General features: G+C 37.0%; 1 protein-coding gene across 1 annotated transcript in view; it reads right to left on the bottom strand.

Annotated features, from left to right (window-relative positions):
• Window positions 1-19,961, bottom strand: part of LOC132205191 (acetylcholine receptor subunit alpha-like 1) — a 36,447-nt gene extending 16,486 nt beyond the window's left edge. The window contains exons 1-2 of the mRNA XM_059634126.1: window positions 19,663-19,961; window positions 18,685-18,888 (exon numbers count right to left, since the gene is read on the bottom strand). Of these exons, the coding sequence (XP_059490109.1) occupies window positions 18,685-18,870 (186 nt within the window). The 5' untranslated portion in view covers window positions 18,871-18,888; window positions 19,663-19,961. The remainder of the gene's footprint in view (window positions 1-18,684; window positions 18,889-19,662) is intronic.
• Window positions 19,962-20,364: the final 403 nt, after the last annotated feature.

The following is a 20,364-nucleotide window of genomic DNA, read 5'->3' as shown; positions in this document are numbered from 1 at the left end:
CAATTGTAGCGCACCTAATTTCTTCTTGGCCCGTTATCCGAGCCACATACACACGAAAGTATGTTACTGGAAAGAGGCCGCACAACTTTCTTAGCGGTGGGTGGCGCTTTTGCTGGCGGCGCTACTCGTGTGTGCGCAGCCGAGCAAAAAATCCGGCGAGCAGCAAAAAGTCGGCATAATTAGGAAACTTTGGCTCACTTGGCAAGGGCATGCATTAGACGTACGAGAGGCCGTTTCTAATATGTGTGTCTTAAATTTCGGAGGCCGCCGCCGGGCGAGCGAGCGGGGGCGTGCCCGCCCAAGAGGAATGCAAGTGAGGGTGCCAAAAAGTGCGCTATCGATCGGCAGGCTAATCCTGCCAGATTGCCCGCCTGCTGCCTCCGCTCGAATGCATCAGGCCGAGGACCAGCGCCAGAGCGGCCTAAACGTGCCTCAAATAGCTCCACTCCCTGCTACCAGCTCGCACTTTCCGTTCATTCGGGAGCTGCAAATTGGACCTAGAGGCACCGGGAAGCTGTCAATATTTGCTTCAGTCTTCAACTTTTTTTCTTCAAACGAGTGTGTCGAAATTGGTTAGTAAATTGGCTGGATTTATAGGGGGAATAATCTTTGAATCGGCATAATTTTATACAAGTTTTATAATAAGTAGCAAAAATGAAACATTTTGACTTGAAATTGGTTTTTTAATTGAAACTCGGCTTATTCTCAATTGTCGTTTAATGTTTCAAAGCAAAAACAATGTCATCCTGCTGTACATGTTTCTGCTAATGAGGGCAGAAGCCATAATTACTAAAAAGATGTAGAAAAATTTGACGAAAAATTAAAAATATTATTTATTAATTTTCCAAGATTTCATGTAACATGTCTGTTTTTTTTTTAATATTAATAATTTATTTCTTTTATGTAGTTTTCGCTCAATGTTTTTTTTATAAAAATTCCAACGATTTTTTAAGCTTTAATAAAATGCAATTGAGCTCACAAATTTTACATAATATGTTTGAAAGCTAATAGAAAAATTAGAAAAGCACAGTTTAATTCTATTAAATTTGTGCAAACTACAATATCTCATAGCGAAAAAATGAAAAGAACAATAATTTCCATAATTAAAAAGAGGAAACCATTTCAATTTTATACAAACATTTTCTCCCTCAAAAGAACCAAAGAGAAGTGAAAAAAATTTCTGATTTTTTTATTTCTCTGGAAAAATGTGCCGTTCATGAAAGATTCAAATGTTTCAATAATATAAAAGAAGTAAGATTTGTAAATTTATTTCTATTTTTAAATACAAAATTTTTAAATTTATTCATAAATTAGAAAAAAAATGCAAACATTTTTTGTAGGACGTTGGAAGTACAATAAAGTGAATATTTTCTCATTCAATGTAGTCCATTAAAGAGTAATGAAGGTTCTTTTCTTAAATTCATGTAAATTGATATCCTTTTTTTTATACAAAACTCGCTGAAATGATCATTTCGCTTTATAAAAACTTAATGCGTTTATAATGAAAGCAGTCTGCGAATGTTTCCACCTGATTGAGACTTTCTCCAAAATCACTTTTAAAGCGTCGCTCTGCTTTCCCCTTTTTGCCAGTTTCTGAAGCCAACCTACCGGGCTAATTAGAATAATGACGAATTGAAACTGAATAGCACGCGGCGCTGACTGACTGGCTGAGAGAGCAGAGGCAGCTTTTTGTTCCTCTCGCTCTTTTTGAAAGGGCCTCTCCACAATTCTGCCGCTGCGAATAAACCCTCCAGAGCTTCCAATTCGTTTATTATTACGCCGGGATCGATAGTCGATTGTTCATTACTTACTCGCTCTATTCATTTGCCGCCGCTCTCTATACTCTTCTCTCTCTCTTCTCCACTGCGCCGTAATGAGAAATGCAAAAACAAAAGCAGCCCGGGCGTAATTAAAGCAGCACCACGCCGGTGGGATTAATATGTATTGCGCAGACATAATAGGCGAGTGCATCGCCCAGACAAGCCTTCCATACCCGCGCTTTTCTACGTGAAACTTGACAAGCGCTAGTTTATAAAGAGGCTGTCAACATTATTTCAGTGCTAATTTCTGGAATAAGCACAAGTTCACTTTGAACCTAAATTTTAAGCTTCCGTCAAAATCTCACAATATTTTTCAGATGGGCAAGGTTATTTTAATTTATTTTACCTGGAGGGAGTACAAATAATAGTTCTGCAAAAAATTTAATTTCAACTTCGATACGTTTGATACTTAAGATTGCATTGCTTTTATAATTGATGTAATAAAAATTTTGCATTGAAATCAATGCAATAAAATTGTTGGGAGAAAAAATGCAGTAAGTAATGTTATCAAATTTTTTACTTCAAATTATGAACAAAAGTATTGTATGATTAACAGATTAAAATGAGTCAATGCCATTACTGATATTGATTGAGCCAATGTAGCGGATGGAAATATTTAAAACTTAGTGACTTTAAAACAGCAATCGCTAACTAACGATTGAAAAAACAAAAAATTCATAAAAAAGTATATTTTTAAAAAATAATATGATAACAAAAATAAGAAAAAATTAAATAAAATTTTATGTTTATTAAATTATATAGCAATGAAAAATAAAATTATAAGTTTTAAAAACAATTTATATATTCTTATATAATTTTAGTCAATGTAAGTAATAAAATGTTAGACGATTTAAAATTAAAGCAAAAACAATTGCATTTCCTAGCAACATAGATTGTATTATACGTAATGTAAACGTTATTAAATTTGTGTCAGTTTTAAATACGCTTATTGAATTATATTGAGCAATAAAGCTTAAGCTTATTAAAATCTAAATGAATCGGAAATTGTGGTGATTAAAAATAAATTTTTAAAATGTATGAATTACATTTTCATATCGAACCAATCACCATTATTCTAATTAATCCTATTAGTGGTTTTAAATGACCATAAAAAATATTTTAGTACTTTCCTGACTAAACTTCCCTATAATGACAACCGGAAAAAGAAGGTAATTCCACATTTTGTATTTGTACTTATTTACCTCTTTAGAAAATTATTTTTCAAATCAATTACTTAAAAGCAATGAGCCTTCTGAAAGCCTTCAAAAGTAATATTTTTACACTAAATATGACTAAAAAAAGACCAATTATAATTTTATTTTGGGCAATAAGGAAAATTTGCGTCAGTTTTGTCCTTGGATTAGATCGAGTTGGCGATTTTAGTGCAAAACAATTGCAGCAGCAGATCGTTGGTAATGTGGGAAGGAAGGTGTTTACTTTTAGTGGCGCCCAGGGGCTGCTGGATTAGATGCCGCTTTTTGCTCACTGGTCATCTCTCTCGTGTGCGCGGCCAGTTGCATACCCTCTCCGGCGTTCAGCAACAAAAAACAGTCGATGCTGCGCCGGAGCTGCGGTTGGATTAATTTAATAATCCAAATCAGTCAGCGAGGTGGAACTAATCTGAGCTAATCTATAAATTACCCGCCCAACAAAAATATAACCGCTTCTTCTGCTCTCAGGGGTGGTGATTAATTAATTTGCATGACGGTGGCGAGTTTTGTATTAAATGATTGCATACAACATCGACACTACTTATTAGTGTTGCACCGCAGCGGTGAAGTTTTAATGAAAGCAGTACAATTACACTCTGCGCTGGTCTTTCTCTTTATTGCTCTGCGGCTAACAAAGTTTTATGCACATTCAGAATGCATGCGGGAATCGCTTTATCAAAGATTATTGCATTTGCCGCCGACGCGCGGATCACAGTGGAGTTTGTTCATTAAATCTTTTAATTGGATTGAGTTTTTACTGCAAAAGTTTAAGACGGGTAGAATTGATGGGCGTAACGTGATACTTTGGTGCAGCTGACGACGGATTTTATCAATGAAGGAGTCTACGTTTTTAATACACAGAAGCTCTGCCATTGAATTACAAGAAATTAAGTAACTTTGAATAATGAAAGCAATGATAAAATTTATGAAAATATTAACGAAAGGCTTATAATCCTGAAATGAAAAATTTTATGCCGGATAATTAAAATTATATTCATTTTGTTTGGGAATAAAGATAGCATATTTTTAAAATTTTATGACAAATTTAAAAATTGTGATGTAAGATAGTTAATCTCTTGGAAGTTGCAAATTTAAATGCAACTTTTAATTCATCACTCATGGTCAACAAAGGCTCACCACAGTTTTAAAATAATTATTAAATCTTCAAACATAAAAACTGTAATTGTAGAGTTACGGTGTAATTTATTTCCTAAAAAGCAGGCCAAAAGGAAATTACTGAGCAATAAATAATATGTGTGTTTTTTTTTAATATTAAACGTGATCAAAAGTAGGGAAGGGAGGTTTTTTTCTATTTATATGTATAAAAAAAAAATCAATTCAGTCCTAGGCCCATTTTGCACTTCATCTGACCGCTTGAGTGCTTGATTTTCTTAACAAATCCAAAAGTTTAAATATAATTGCACATAAAACTGAAGGTTTCAATTAGGTGAATCAATTTTATCATGAGAGCTAAAATAAATTAAGCTCAAGAAAGTATTTCCTCAAATCTGTTATTTAACTGTTACATTACATGTAATATTTTTTATAATTTGGTGCGTAAGACTTTAATCAATGTCCACTTGACCCGAGTCGTTAGTTTTCATTAATGACCTCAAAATTATCTCAAAGGGCTCGGTTGTCAAGCAAGGGTGCGAGTCGCATTAATTATTCCAAGTCTCATCTTTATCTGGGCTCGCAGCGAAATGCGAGAGCAATTCCGTGCCACCCTTGCTTGTGCACACTTGTTCGTTTCCCGGATGCGGCAGTGAGTAAAAAGGGCGGGGGCGCGCCCGTTAGTTATTTACAAGTCGGCGGCAAACAACCCCGAGAGAGAGAGAGGAGCACGTACAAATGTATGCAGGCCGCGTGTTTATTTGCCAGAGATGCATTTAGCCCCTCGCTGATTATGCAACAGGCCTCGCTTGCAGCCGGGGTGCTTCACCGCTCGCTCGGCTGGCTTGCCGGGTGGAAAGCGAGATTGCAAACAGGCCTTCATTTTTCATTTCTCTGCAGACACGCATTCAGCAGCGCGGCAGCCCAGCCGGCTGCTTCATTTGTGCAGCTTCTCTCCGTTTTCAGAATGGCTTCCAACACATCTCTCTCTCCCGCTTTTCAAATAAGTTTGTATATGAACGAGCAGAGAGAGAGAGAGAAAGACGGCGCTCGGCGACGCCGGCGTCAGAGACGACGCTTTTAGTAAATAAAGTTGTTTGCCGTGAAATAGGCCACCTCTCTTCTTTTGTGTGCGCGGAAAAGTCATATAGAAAGAGCGCCACATTTACCGCCGTCCAGCCAATAATTATTTACAAAGAGAGGAAAAAGGAAAACTATACTTTAAAATGGTCTCATCGTTAGGAAATATTTCTCTATGGTTTCCTGATTTGTGCAGTAAATTTCTGTACCCATATTACTAATTAATTCATTGAGCAGAATACATAAAAAGTATTGTTATTTTTACAAATTTTGCAATTTAAATGAAATTACATCTAACAGGATTCAAGTTAATATCATAAAAAAACTTATTTGTGATGAAAATTTTATTTAACATATAATAAAAAAGACGCTTTAGCTCTGCTTTGGTTGAAAATTAACTGAAATAAACATTTTAATATTTTTTTCATAAAAAAATTGTTTATACAATTATTGTCAGTTCTTATCTAAAAACAATGTGTTTACGTTAACAAAAAGTGTAAAAAAAATTCATAAAATTTTTTTAGTAAATTATATATTATTATTTATCGCTGTTTAGGATATTTTATGTCAATTTTAACAATAATTTTTGATTATATTTTTTTATTAAGCTCTAGGTCATAAAAATTTAAATGTTTTATTAGACTATTGTGATAGATTAGCATTCTCGTATAATCTATCTGTTTTTTCTAAAAATTCTATATTAACAATGACCAAACGTGTAGGTTGAGAATCCTATATGATGTCCATACGACAGTTATCAAATCTCGTCGCACGGTTTAAATTTTTCAAATGGCTTACATTAAAAACATACATTTAAATTACACTTAAATTTAATGGAGATTCAATTTTCAATCACAAGTGCTTATGACAATTTAATTTTTAATCATAAATAAAATCCTACTTGTTGAAGTTTGCCATAAGAAAATATTACCTATCCCCATATAATAAATCATCGCATGTTTCCACACAATGAAATGCTGCACACCTGGCGCCTGCTTTGTTGGCTCGCGCTTTTCTTCTGCGCTTTTGACTCTGCGGCTAATTGCATTTGCCAGCGCGAGATGATAATTAGATCGGGCGGCCCGGCTAATTCGGTGCTGCACGAAGAAAGGGGCTAATTCGCGAGCCAACTCGCACAGTTACTCACTCGCGAGAGAGAAAGAGAGAGAGAGTCTCCTGCGTACATTTTAATATTGCACGAGGCGCCTGTTGCGCCTGAATCTTTCATGGACAAAGGTAAACAGCGCGGGCAAAACTCTCGCCAAGCCAGCCGGAGCGAGTCGGATTAATATTTGAAAATTTGATGAGAGCAAGAGAGAGTTGTCGAACCGACGGTCGGCCTCTTGCCTGTGTTTGCACAATAATTGGATGGCTTTATCTATCTATCGTCATCGTGAGGCTACACAAGTGTGTCTCGTCCTGATTGTTCTCCCCCACGGAAGCCATCGAAGCAGTCCTCAGATTTGATTCCATTTCGCCCAACCGACAGAGAACAGTTTGCCAGTTGACAGATTGATTTATGTGCTTGAATATTCATCGAGTTTTGATTTATAGCGAGTGTTTCTTGACTTAACTGTATGAAAGGATCATTTACGCTTGTCATGGTTTTGCATTGAATAATTTAATAGCGTCTGGAAGCTGAAGTTAGTTTCTTAAAATAAAACAAATAAAACCGTTTATATAAGAGAAACGTTTCTTTTTTTTTTCTAAATAATTAACAAATACATTAAATGCAAATTTCATAAAGACCTACTGGAACCACTTATATGCATAACACAAAATATTAATGGCTTCACTTTTTCTGCTTCTCATGATCATCCAAAATCATCAAATGGTCAAGGGTCCTTCAGTGTTATGTAGAAAATCTGACATTACAAATCAATTGAATTGACAAAAACCAATCATTTTTGTTGAAAACCGCAAAACATCTCAATATATTGACGAAGGAAGAAAATAACTCTCGCAAAAATTTAATTTTCTATTGAAACGCATGATCATATTTGGATAATTCTCTGCAATTGTTTAATATTAAGTGCGTCAAAAAAGCATCGAAATAGTTAATTAAATTATGAGAAAGAAAAACTTTCCATAATTGGGCTAAATATTTGGTAAGCCACATTAAACTACTTCAAAAAGCAAACAATAAAGAGGTCATTTGATTTTTTTTAGTCAGGATCGTTAAATAGCAGGATATTTTTTTTATGCCTTACAATCTTACAACAAACTTTCAAATTTTAACTTTGTTTAAAGCTTTATAAGAAATAACGATTAAATTGTGAAAAACAGCCCAATCACAACAAATAATAGTGGCCTAATTTACCGAAAAATCACTTTTATTTAGCAAGTGTGACTGTAAATATCACCTATAAGCAATTTTAAATACAAAAATCTAAAAAAAAATCTGCTCTACTCAAGCTTAATGATGTAAATTTATGTGCATAATTTATCAACCAGTCAAATTTCAACTTTTCCACTAGAATTGCTTTTGCTGCTCAAGCTTGAAAATAAAATCGCGCGCTCAGCTTGAATCCCTTCCAATCAAGTCGTGTTATTAAAGTGAAGACAAACGAAACGGACGTGGCCGCAAACATCAAGTAGCATTTTTATTTTATCGATGGCGTGCCGAGCGCGGCTCTAATTGTCTCGGACAACGTGTAAGGAGAACAAACGAGTTAAGTCCAGGCCGCGTGTGCAAAGCAAACGACCCTCTTTTTTCTTTCTTTCTTTCTTTTGCCGTCGTCACGATCACGAACTAGGAAGCCGTAAAAACGCAGCTGAAGCAAAAAGCGGGCAGGAAGGGGATGATCCGACGACACGGTGGCGATTTCTCGCCGCCAGACTCGAGGGTCAGAATAATATCCATCTGCGATAGAGGCCCAAAAGCAATATCACAGCGCCGGCCACGTGAGGGTGTGTGTTTTGAGTCGTCGGCTGAGCACCCTCGAGGCCGCTGCTTTTTCAGCAAAACTCAGTCTCAGCCGTTCCGAAATATTGATCAGCTTGAGCTTCCACAATCTTCGGCCGGGCTAATTTTGTGTCAGGAGCCTGATCTTTACTCACTCTTGCTTTCAACTCAGCAAAGTGGCCCAATTTGTCAATTCAAAAGAGGATATTTTTATTTAATTAATGCAATGCGGAATTTCATTTTGGAAAGCAGAAACGGTTTTCTGGCCGATAATTGAATTTTTATTAAAGGCATTCCAAATCTTTCATATTTCTTAATTAGTTGCAAATTAATTACTTCCAGAAAAATTATTTTTTAAACACAAAAATTATTTGTGAAAATTTAGTTATTTGAGCCATTTAAAGTTGCATTACACAAGTTGTTGACACAGGATAACAATTTTTTCCAACAATTTGTTCATCAAAACAAATTTTGTTTACAACAACAACGAACAATAATGAATTAATTAATATTTTTGCAGAAAACTACCCACATTTAAATTTTTGAATGAAAATTTTTAAGGAATGGTAGATTTATTTTTTATTTTACTTTTACATTTGCTTCCAAGGATTAATTTATTTTTGACTAAATCTATGGTGTCAAAGGATTTTACATTATTAATACACAATCGGATAAATTGTTGTTGCTTTGATGAAATGGCATTTATGGTCAAATTGTTAATTGTAGCCCGCGGTGACCGTAGATATATTTTAAATCACTGACTGATCTCGCCTTTGTTAATGCAGAAAATATATGTATGCGCTGAATGGAACCTGATGGAAACAATTGATTGATGATTGATTCAAAGCGACGTATCGGAAATTTGATTTGCATACTTTTATTGCACTCCCGTCGCGCTGCTTGCAAATTAATATTTATGTATTTTCGCCTGGGAAAATTTTATGAATGCAGCCCCGACGGCGGGGAACATTTGTTTGCGGTGGAAACAAACACCAGAGGTGTGAAATGAGAATTGATTTCAGTTTCGCTTTCATTGCTTTATTTGCAAGCGACAATAGAAGAATATTGAATGATCCAAGCTAATATTTAAACAAATAAAAATCATAAAATAGATCCAGCTTTAGTGTTTGGACAATGTTAAAAAGCTCTTTGAAATCTTGTTAAATTGAAAAAAATTCAGAAGGAAACTAGGTGAAGGAGGTTGAAAAGGTTAGGTATTTTTAAATACACACATAAATTAAAGTATTTCAAAATTCAAGTTAATAAAAACATCTGCAAAGATGGTCTAGATAAAATATTTTAAAATTATGAGTTTTGGTTGTTATTTAACCAATGGTGAATTTTTTTTATTTAAATAATATTTTAAATTTGGTAGATAATAAATTAGTTTTTTCTCCTAATATTTCATTTATTTTCCACGGTATTTGTGTTGCATAGTTCTTTATATTAAAGAAAATAAAAAAATGTCTGCATTGCTAATTTACCAAGCTTTTGAAAAAAATAAAAATACTAAGTTTGGCACGCAAATTAATAATTTTAATTGCCTTTTGCAATAAACATAATTGGTGTCATTTACATTTATCAAGTACTTTTCGATCAGTGTCACGAATAGAAGTGCTAATTCATCGCATTCATGAAATCACCAGTGCTCTTTGAATTCCCTCGTATATTTTTATTTCCACTCATCCGTCACTCTCAGCTCTCGGCTGAAAGCTCCGATCTTGATAAACTAACTGTCAAGCCGGCGCTAATTGGCAACTCGCAGAAATCAAAGAATTATACGTATGTGGCGCTTTAGAGGAGAAAAATCACCAACTCAGTCGCAGGCGCCGCTTTCTCTCTCTTTCTTTTTTCCCTTTTTTTTGCCGAGTATGTGTGTCTCCGGGAAAAAAAGAGCACATAGTGTGTCTGTCTGTCTGCCGGAGCGTCTCCGGGTGCCCTGCTCGTTTTCGCAGGTGAAAGGGTTTAATTGCGGGCGGGGCGAGATTAGGCTAATGAGGGTGACGCACCCCACTGCATCGCTATGGCAACCCTTTTCCACCCATCGATCCGGCAAACCGAAGAAAACGAGAGAGCAGAGGAGCCACCGCCGATTTGAATCGCGGAGGAAATTTCATCAGGGTTCGACTGCTCTGCTCTCGGTTTAAGAGCAGGAAATGAGCAGCGGCTGCTGGTGTATCAAAGATGATCGCCCCGTGACGCTGCCGCCTCCTTGGCTGCTTTACGAGCGTAAATGCAGCGGAGATTACACCGAGATACAACTTGAGCACTTGCATTATTCGCAAACTACAAGGGGAAATTATTTCATTAGCATTTCGCCTTGGCAACAATTAATTTCTTAAGTTGTTCAACTAAATTTATATAGTGTAGCTAATCTAAGCATCTTAATCTCTACAAAGACCGACAATTCTCTGTTAAATGAAATTTCTTATTTAAATTGGAGTATTTAAAATGAATATTATTGAGTGAAAATTTCAATTTTTCTAGAGTTTTTTTAAGTGTGTAATTGTGTACATATTTTTCTCTTGTGAAATTCTTATAATATAAATTTAAAATTTATTCAACTATTATGGAAAGTTAATTGGTATCACAACAAGTAAAGCGCAGAAATATTTTTTTAAAACAAGCAAATGGAGGTTAAAAAAGTGTATCGAATAAAATACTAGTTTCTAATGAAAAAAAAAATACTATTTTAATAGAAAGATTTCTAATAAAAAATGTAATGATCTAATGATCGTTTAATTAGTTGCAAAGTGTCTTTATTGATGGTATCAGAAGGCAATTACTGCCCAGGTACATCATGCATACATTTAATTACCATTTTACAAACATTATATAAATATTTTTAAAAATTAATGATTTATTCATTTTATAATTTTGTTCCGTAATCAAAATTCTTGGATATTGCTGTAACGCTGAAATTAACTGTGCATCTACATTAATTTTTTTTATATATTCCATGTCTGTTATGAGCTTACAATTAATAATGAAAATTTTGAGCAAGAAATGCTAACTTCGTATTGACATGCACTGTTCCAATGATGAAAATAAAATTAATAATAGTAGTAATATATAGTATTGTAATTTACAGAACACAATAATTTGTAATTAAAAGAGCCTCACAACATCAATGAAGGTATATTAAAGGTTTATTGCGTGTTTAAATCCTTTTTCTAAAGATTTTGGACAAAAATCGTTACATCGGCATATGTTTTCATATGGCCAATCATCATTTGCTCTCGGTTATAAATACAAAATTTGCGTATCCAATCAACCAAGAATGGATTAAAATCCTCTAATTAACATAAAATGTGTAAGATTTAACGTGACAAAACAATTTATTTCCCTAAATTTCAATTTCGTTCATCACTCATCACTGTATGCAAAAAAAAGCCATATCCAAAGTTGAAAGCGACAAAAACGTGTCACAAGCTGTAAATTATGAGTGAGCAAACTCTGAAAACTCCTCTGCCTAACTCTCTATTGACTTTCCACAAATGCAGAACGCCCCATAATCTAGTGGCACTCGCTCTTGCGATATCACCAAACTTCACATTCAAAAAGTTTACCCTTGATGCAAGTCGGAGGCAGCGCATAAATTTTGACTGGGGGCGAAAGGGAGAAAGCAGCAGTCAACCCTCCGTCCAGATTTGCAGGAGGCTCTCCAGCATTATAACTTGGCGTATATAATCCGGCTGCCGGCTCACTTGAGCGCGATAAATAATTAAAAAGGACCGCGGCAAGGAACAAAAGGGAGGGAATAATAAGAAAGGAAAGCCCCCCTGTGCGTGAAAAAAGGATAAATTTATATTTTGCGCGCGGGATTATTTTTCTCGGCGTGCAAAACGCGGAGAGCAGTGCGCTAATTAGCAGCAACGGAAATAAATCTAGCGCAGGGGAATGTCGGCGGAGCGCGAGAGAAAGACAGAGGGCCGCAATCTAATTACAAATTTATGAGCTCCGTATAAGGAGATTTGCGCCGGCTGGGGAACAATGAGGCCTCGCCTGCCCTTTCACGAGATGGATGGAAAAAGCCGCCGCGAGCCGGCTTTAATTTTTCGCCGCGCTCTGTATAAATTGCATGCTAATTTCGCAGCCGGCCCGCTCATTTTTCACCCTATGTACACGTTTCTGCCCGACTCCCTATAATGGCATAACAAACGACACTTGAGCTCGCTTTGTCAGCTGCTAATTTTTTTATTTTCTCACAAAAGCGTGCCCCGTGCGAATTTGAAATTAGCCCCCTTGGCATTATTTTGAGATTGAGTGTAAAATGAGAGCTGTGCACTCACGATCCCTTTACTCTGAGGTAATTTATTTAGATTGCATTACCTTGTTTGTTTCCAAATACTTTTAGGTCAAGCATAACTGAATTTTGAAGCACTTATTATATTTTTTCAAAGTTGAAAGAAAAAATGACCATAAACAACCTTTTAACAATGATAAAATAACAATTTCATTCTTGCAAAAAAATGATCTTCGAATCAGATGCATAAATTTTTTCTAAACAACGCTGTAGCAAGTAAATAAAAATGGAAAAAAATTTTCCTAGGTGGATTGATTATAAATCTTTACTATATGGTAATTAGTTTGAGAATACAAACCAACAATAATTTGATTTTACACAACACAAAAATTAATATAAATTATTTGATGTAAAAAATATGATTTAATTGATGGAGGAACAAAGAAAAATAATAAAATTAATTAAAAACAAATAAACAACAAATTTGTTACTGGATTATAATTTTCACTAATGAGAAGGAGTATTTTTGCATTTAATTTTGTCAGTCTAAAATTTGGAAATTATTCAAGATAATATAATTTGGAACCCAGAAATCTTTTATTTTAATTAAAATGTTAAAATGTAAAATATTTTAACAAATATAAAGTAATTAATTTTATTTTTAATTTATTTTCCTAAATTTACATTATTTCACATTATTTTAAGATTTATGAAGTTTTGTCAACAATTAAAGGCTTAGGCTATTTACATTCCATTTTAAACTATTTAAATGATGAATGTTACTCACCTGGGACTTTAATTGAAATACAATTTCGATCTAGTCGGCGAGATGGGATTGGATGTTAATTTGATACTAATAATATTAATTTCTATCAGTAGCGTCTGCCGTGGCTGCGTCTAAAACTTGATAGACATTGAAATAAATGTCACTAACCAATGGCAATGCAATAAATTACAATGTAAGGGGCTGGGAAAAATGAGAGAGTAGTTGGGTTTTAATAAAGCTCAAAATTCAGCCTGGCAAATTTAATGGGCTATTTTTGGCTCACGCGTTTTACGAACAACGTGGCTATATTCACAACGAAAATGCACATTCGGCAAAAGAGCTCACAATTTAGTTCCACCACACAAAACTTTTTATTTACAACTCTCAACTTGCCGGGTCGAGAGTCCCACAGGAAGTGTAAAAAAGTACCCCAAAATTCGCGCTTGCACTTGATGATAATGCGAGAGGCGCACACTTTCGGAATATAATGAGAGTGGGCGTTGCACTCGCACAGAGCAAATAAAAATTTCCGCGGCGGAAATTCCCTCGGGAACGAGAAACGATGACTCTATATGTGCTCAGGACTTCTCCGCCCAAATTCGAAAGTTGGGCGACATTTTAATCAAAGTTGGGGTAAATTTTAGCCGCTCCTTGCTGTGACGCGGGTGGTGATTTATTCGCGCAAAACGCGTTGCAAAAAGATGCCGGCGCCGCGTGCTTCTTTTATTTATGACCGGCCGGGTCAAAGGGTCTCCGAAAAAGCAGCCAGTGTGTGCTTTTTGCCGACGGAGAGGCGCGCGCGCCTGTTTTGACGTTCAACGACCTTTTTATTCGCGAGCACTGAGAGACAACTTGATTTGTGCATAATGTTAGCGAAAAAACGCGTACTTTCCGCCGACGGAAAAAAACATAAAAAATGTCAAAAAGCGCGAGGGAAAATGGAGAAATGACGTGCCATTTACTCGCAGCATGCTTTAATGAGGAGACTTTTTAGCTTTAAAAGTCGTTCTCTATCAAATTTTCTGTACTTTATTTTTTCTCTCTTTTTCATAATTCTGCTGAGAACTCAAGCTTCTTGGTTACCCTCACAAAAATAGAAAATGGATTCAAAATTTTGACAAAAAATATCAGACTAATTTGTAACGTCGTAGCTAAAAATTATTTAAAGTATTAGAATTAATTTAATTTAACGTTTTTATTTCACTCTGCTGGAAAATTGATGCTAACGAAGATAAAAAAAATATGATTACAATTTTTAACAGACTATTATGTAATTCAAAATTTATTTTAACTTGAAATTAAAAAATCAATAAAAAAAAAATTGAATCAGACTTGAAAGTTAATATACAGTCAGGAAACAAAGAGCAAAGCATAAAATTGTTTTAAGAAACCTTTCTTTTCATCGATATAAATCAATAAAAGAAACCATAAAATACCAGAGTTTATAAATTACATCAAACCATAACGATCTATTTCTAGAAAAAAGGAAATGAGAGGGAATTGATAGGACCATTATTTTGGAAAATAGTTGGGCATTACTTTGATTAAAATCGATGTTCTGTTATGGCACACAAAACTTTTTTGGCCGCAACTTTTTTCCTTTCCTTATATCGCACAATGGGTACATCAGACACGTTGCATTACCCCTCCCTATTGGCTCCATTGACGGAAGCACTTTATCGCTAAAATTGCCACACAAAGCTAATTTTTTACGCGCTCCCACTGAAAGAAGCCGGCTATTCGTAAAACTCTCTATGCTTGCAAGACCTGCTCTCGCTCGCAAATTTAATACCAATGTCCCTTCGCAGAGACGAGCTTCCTTTTTTTACGGGCAAATACGCCCAGTTTATGACAGACTCGGTCGCTAAACAACTCGACCGACTTTTGACACGCCCCAGAAAAATCCCATCTCTTTTTCCATGCATTATACAATATTATTTTTAAGGCAAAATTTTCTCCCACAAAAAGAAAATAGCGGCAATCCGTTTTCGTTTGTGAAAAAAAAAATGCCAGCCGAGCGTCGTTTCTTGTCAAGAAGGGTCGTTCTATTTATTTATTTGTCCGTTCGATTGCAAGGCGGATTGCCCAGTTTAAAGGGGCTGCCTCTCATTTTATTTGTGGATCCGAAACGACGGCCGAACCGACTCGCTCCCTGCCCCGACTAGCTCTTTTTATGCCTCATCCATTCTCGCTTTATTGGACGTCAAACCCTCCACCTCTCTCTCTCTGCACCAGGCTTGCCTGCCGACTCTCTTGTCTTCCTTCTTTTTAAACTCGGTACATCATCAGCCCCGGCAATAACAAAATATATACAGAGCGCAAAAGCGAACCGGCAACGAGCGACAGAGACCCCTTGACAGATCAACAGTTAAAGCAGATGCGCACGAAAACAAACGATGATTCTCTCGTCTCTGCTGCCTGGTGGCGTGTTCACCAAAGATAAGAAGAGACTGTCAGGCAAAAGGTTAAGGGAGGAAAAAGGTTCTGAATTTGATATTCAATGAATCTTAAAGTAAATCTTTATTTGTTTGTACAAGTAAAAAAATTCATTTTTTTTTTCATTTCCTGTTTGCGTGATTTTACAATTTTTCGCAATTTTATTCATTCTATTTCAGATGCAATTTTTTGTCAGTTAATTGCTGTGTTGTAACGAATGGATGAAATTTAAATAATTTCAACACTAATTGTGCTCAATCAGGAATAATGGGCTTTGGATAATGAAGTCATTACGGTCGTGATTTTGGATACTAATTAGCAACTATGCCCATCGTTGGCTGCAGATATTCACGGCTATAAGGAAAACACAAACGTCTGTGAAGAGAACTTCCTGCTAGCTTTGATCACTTTATACTTATCGTTGAAAAGATTTTAAGCAAGGCTAAAAATTAAAAATTTAAATATCCACGTCACAATTAGCCTCTCAACTCAATATCATTTTCACTTTGCATTAAACAATTGAATATAAATTTAAATCTTATCAGAGTTTTATTCTTACATTCCTCAAAATAAGTCCATTAACAACTTTGTGTAATAAAATTAGCTGCGCCTGTCCCGGTTTAGCTTGATTATTAAGGTTTATTCTTAAAATTTTCACTTATTTCGTGGCTTTCATACGTTCAATGAAATTTCAAATAATTACGTAATATTCCAGAAGTTCTATTTTAATTTGAGTGGGTATTTGCCATTTTTCAATGCTGCACACCAATAAAAAGTTTGATAACTTGGATGAAATTGGTGAATTTTAAATGAAATTTTTTTCCGTAGATAATTTCTTTAAAACAGCTTTGACAAAAGCTAATTTAAATTCAATCATGAAATTATTCAAAAAATTATTTCGTGCCACCTAGAAATTGTATAGAACATAAAAAATATAACCTTTTTGCCCAATTTTCAATTTAGTCTCTCTATTGTTAAACACTTTGACTTGGCAAAAACTCTCCTACAGCCCGCTCGAGTAAAATCAGCTGACTTTTCAAAATAGCTTTTCACACAAGCATTTTCGCTCGGCACGTTTAGAAAATCACGTGCGCGCACACCTCTCTAGCTTGGAAAAGCGAGAGCAGTTGGGCTGGAGAAAGAATAAAGAAAGGGCGGCGGCGCGATTGCAGAGATACAGTGCGTTTCTGGCGGCGAAAAAATTCCGTCGAGCAGCAGCAGCAGCATCAGAGAGTGGCGGCAGATGAGTCAAACCCTTTGAGACCGCGGCTGCCGGGGACAAACAATGGGTGCTTTCGGGTATTGACCGCCGCTCAACCCCCGGGGAAAACCACTCTCGGGCCGGACCCGAAAAGCGACCGTCCGCCGCAGGCAGGACAAAGTGGTGAAAACATCAGGGGTGCTGATTAATCACGCCAATTTAAAAGCTAATCGCGGGAAATTATCAAACGTGTGAAAGGTGTGTTTTCACACGGGAGCCAAATTAATTGGTTTTCCTCCGAGCGTGCAGTGCAGGGCTGCAGTTTTTCGGCGAAAAGAGAGTGCGGCGTTTGCGGAGGCGGCCCCTTTAATTGTTTCCAGCTTTAAGCACGTCATCACACTCTGCCAGCAAAGAGAGGACCCGTTTCGTTAATTTTTCCCTGCCAACTCCCTCCTTCCCTCTTGACAAACATTAATTTTCTGTTAAATTCTTTGCGTGGGTTATCAAAATTGGACTTAATTAGCTTTTGCTGTAAATTTAGCAGATTAAGTAAAGAATTGTGAAATATTCCATCTTCTATTTGAAGTAATTTATTTCACTAGGGTTTAATAAATTTAAGATTTTAATGTTATAAAAATATTACCACTTTTCCATGCTGATACTCAAAAATTTTAAATTAAAATATGGCGTCTTCCCCTAAAAAATAAAGTTTAAATAATTTTTCCAATATCAGTTGTATTTCATTTTTATTTACATCATTTGAATCCTTTTTTTAACAAAGTTGATAGTGAAAATTAAATTTCCAGTAACCCTTTAAAATTATTTTCAAACTTCTCTAGTTCACAAATATTAGTAGAAAAACTTTATCCACAGCTTTACTTGTAAAAATTTAATATTATTTTACCCTCTGGGTTTCCCCCGACTTGTGTTTCCTTGATTTTTACGCGAATTTCTGCTTATTTTGTTGACAAATGAATCAGAAATAATTATGCACATCGCATGGCTCTCACGTCGAAAAGTTCTGAGCCACTTACTTTATCCGTGCCTATAAGTAAGTCTCGCCATTTCCGTAAGACAAAAGTTGTCTGCGACGCCCCGAGTCACGCTTTCCCCAAGCTTAAGAAAATTTCCTCTCGTGCCGTGTTGCAATTTAGACTATGCATACACACCCTCGGTATAGTGACACGGTGCTTTCTGCTCGGCTCGCTCTTTGCACAAAGATGAATTTTTCATTCGCCCTGAGTGCATGTACACATTCAGATGCAATTGTGCGCCTTCTTTTCTTATAATACACTTAGGGCGCCCCCGGAGAGGAATTATCGGCGGATTTCATTCCAGGCATTCTCTCGTGAGATATCTCGGCAGTAATTTTGCATCAAGGCCGGCTCACAATTTAATCTGTGCAAACTTCAATATCGAGCCATAAAATTTTACGGCGTTCCATTCGAGAGCGGCTAAATTGAAATTCTCTCGGCGAATCCGACTGCTTCTTATTCTTTTGTGTGCGCGCCGGCCCGCACTCTAATTTATATCTTCTGCTTCTCTAGCCTTTTGTGTGTGGAAAAACGAACTGGGTGGTTCGAACAGAGCCAACGTACGGCAGAACTATCTTAATTAAGTGCAGAGATAGCATTCGCAAAAACGGTAGTGGAATGGGACGTGCTTCGGTTTTATTGGGCCTCGAGAAATGAGGCAGCTAAACGTTGTATGCAAATATTTCTACAGTTAAAACTGACCTGGTTAAGTAAATGGTCTTAAATTTAACTGAAATTCACTTAAACTGAAAATTTTATAATTCTCTAAAACTTTTAAATTCCTACCAAAGAGAATTTCTTATTTATATTCTAAAATTGTTTTTTTGAAATATTGATTTTTTTCTTTAAATATTGTGAAAATTCTGACTTACCACGTCGATGAGCTGCGACAAGCGTAAGCCCATCTTGACGGTGAGACGGTCCGAATTATTTCCGACAGGTCTGATGAGCCGATTGTAGTTGGAAAGCAGGTCGTCGTACAGCCTCTTGGCGTCAGGGTTGGCCTCCAGCCCGGGGGCCAGCAGTCCCCACACAAGCCCCCACACTACCACCCACATGCCTGCACCCCGTCCTGCCTGCAAAAGAAAAGTGATCTTTCGTTGGTCGGCGCTGCAAAGCCATACGAGTTGAAAGAGAATTTCGAAACAATAGTGAGAGAAAGAGAGACGGATGCACCGAGAGAGAGCGCGCGACACACACGGTCATAAAATTCAATTTCTTTTGCAAATGCTGACGTCATTGTTGAAACTCGTTCCGCGCGCGTTTCTTCTCTGTTTCTTTTTTTCTGTGCTGCGCCCCTCGAGAGAGCTTTTTTGATCTATATTTGAATCTCGTTGCACTCTCTCTGGTGACGAGTTGGTTGGCTTTTAAATTTGGAAAAATGTGGGTTAAAATGTCAGAAAGTCACGCGTGGGAAGGGGAAATCCGAGACTGGCAAAAAATTTGAAATTTGAGATCGGCGGAGATTTTAGTAAATTTTAAAAGTGAAACCTCTTTTGCACTTTTAAAGAAAAGATTGATTGTTTAGGGGCATAAATTAGAATTTAGATAATTTGAATTTATTGTGAAATAAAAAATTTTAAAATTATTTAAATATTATTTCATTTAAACAAGAACCATAAAGGCGTGTTGAGAAGAATTTTCTTTTATCATAAATGATGTTTTAAAACGACAACTTTCGCTTAATGAAATTTCAGTTAAAATAAACTGAAAAAAATTTAGTGAATGATGAGACTTGACCTAAAAACTCATATTGAGAGTAATATTTTTTTCTTAAATATCAACATTCGGAAATCGGAAATAAAAATAAGGAAAAATAGCTTCGAGAAAGGGTTGATTTGTGAGCATACCAAGCACTGAACACTCAAAGACCCGAGCGGAGGCTGCGAAGCATCACTCACGTCGCACTGCGCGGGGGCGTCATCGGGGGCCAGTGGGCCACGTGGGCCGGTGGTGGGGCCTCAAGGGCCTCGCGAGTCCTGCCGGGGGGCCGTCGCATCGGCCCTGGCGAACGACCGAGGAGGAATGCGCGCGCGAATGGGCCGAGTGGGGGCGGCTGGTCGACGAGTCACTGCACTGGGGCCGCGTCGGGGGCCTTCGGGGGCCGCGTGTGACGCTCGGCGGGAGCGGCGAGCATCGAGAGCGAGGGTCGGCGGCGCACTGCAGAAGTACGGCGTGCCACCAGGCGAGGCCCCCCGAGTCAGTCGATAGTGCCCGGCTGGCTCCGCCCAGGCTCTGCTTGCTCTCTCTCTGCACGCCCGGCCGACCGGAGCACACATTTTCCTCTCTCTGCCTGCCGCCTTTCCAGACCGCCAGCCAGACTCATCCTCTAGCTCGGCCCCATTGTTGCCCGCCGAACAGACCACAACAATCGACTTGCCAAATTCACTCGCTCGCTCTGAGAGAAGAGTTTGCTGCTGGCTCGAGCCGGCCAAAGTTTTCGCTGCTGCTCCTGCGAACAAGTCATTGAAAAAGGGCGGCGACGAGCTTTCGATGGGGCGCGTTTGAAAGGTTTTGTGTCTGTTGATTTGCGCCCACGGTACTCTTTTGTC

This window comes from Neocloeon triangulifer, unplaced genomic scaffold (genome assembly GCF_031216515.1).
Source record: "Neocloeon triangulifer isolate White Clay Creek 2 clone unplaced genomic scaffold, ASM3121651v1 ptg000002l, whole genome shotgun sequence".
In the NCBI taxonomy this organism is placed as follows: Eukaryota; Metazoa; Arthropoda; class Insecta; order Ephemeroptera; family Baetidae; genus Neocloeon; species Neocloeon triangulifer.
This window is presented reverse-complemented; position numbering and strand designations above follow the sequence as displayed.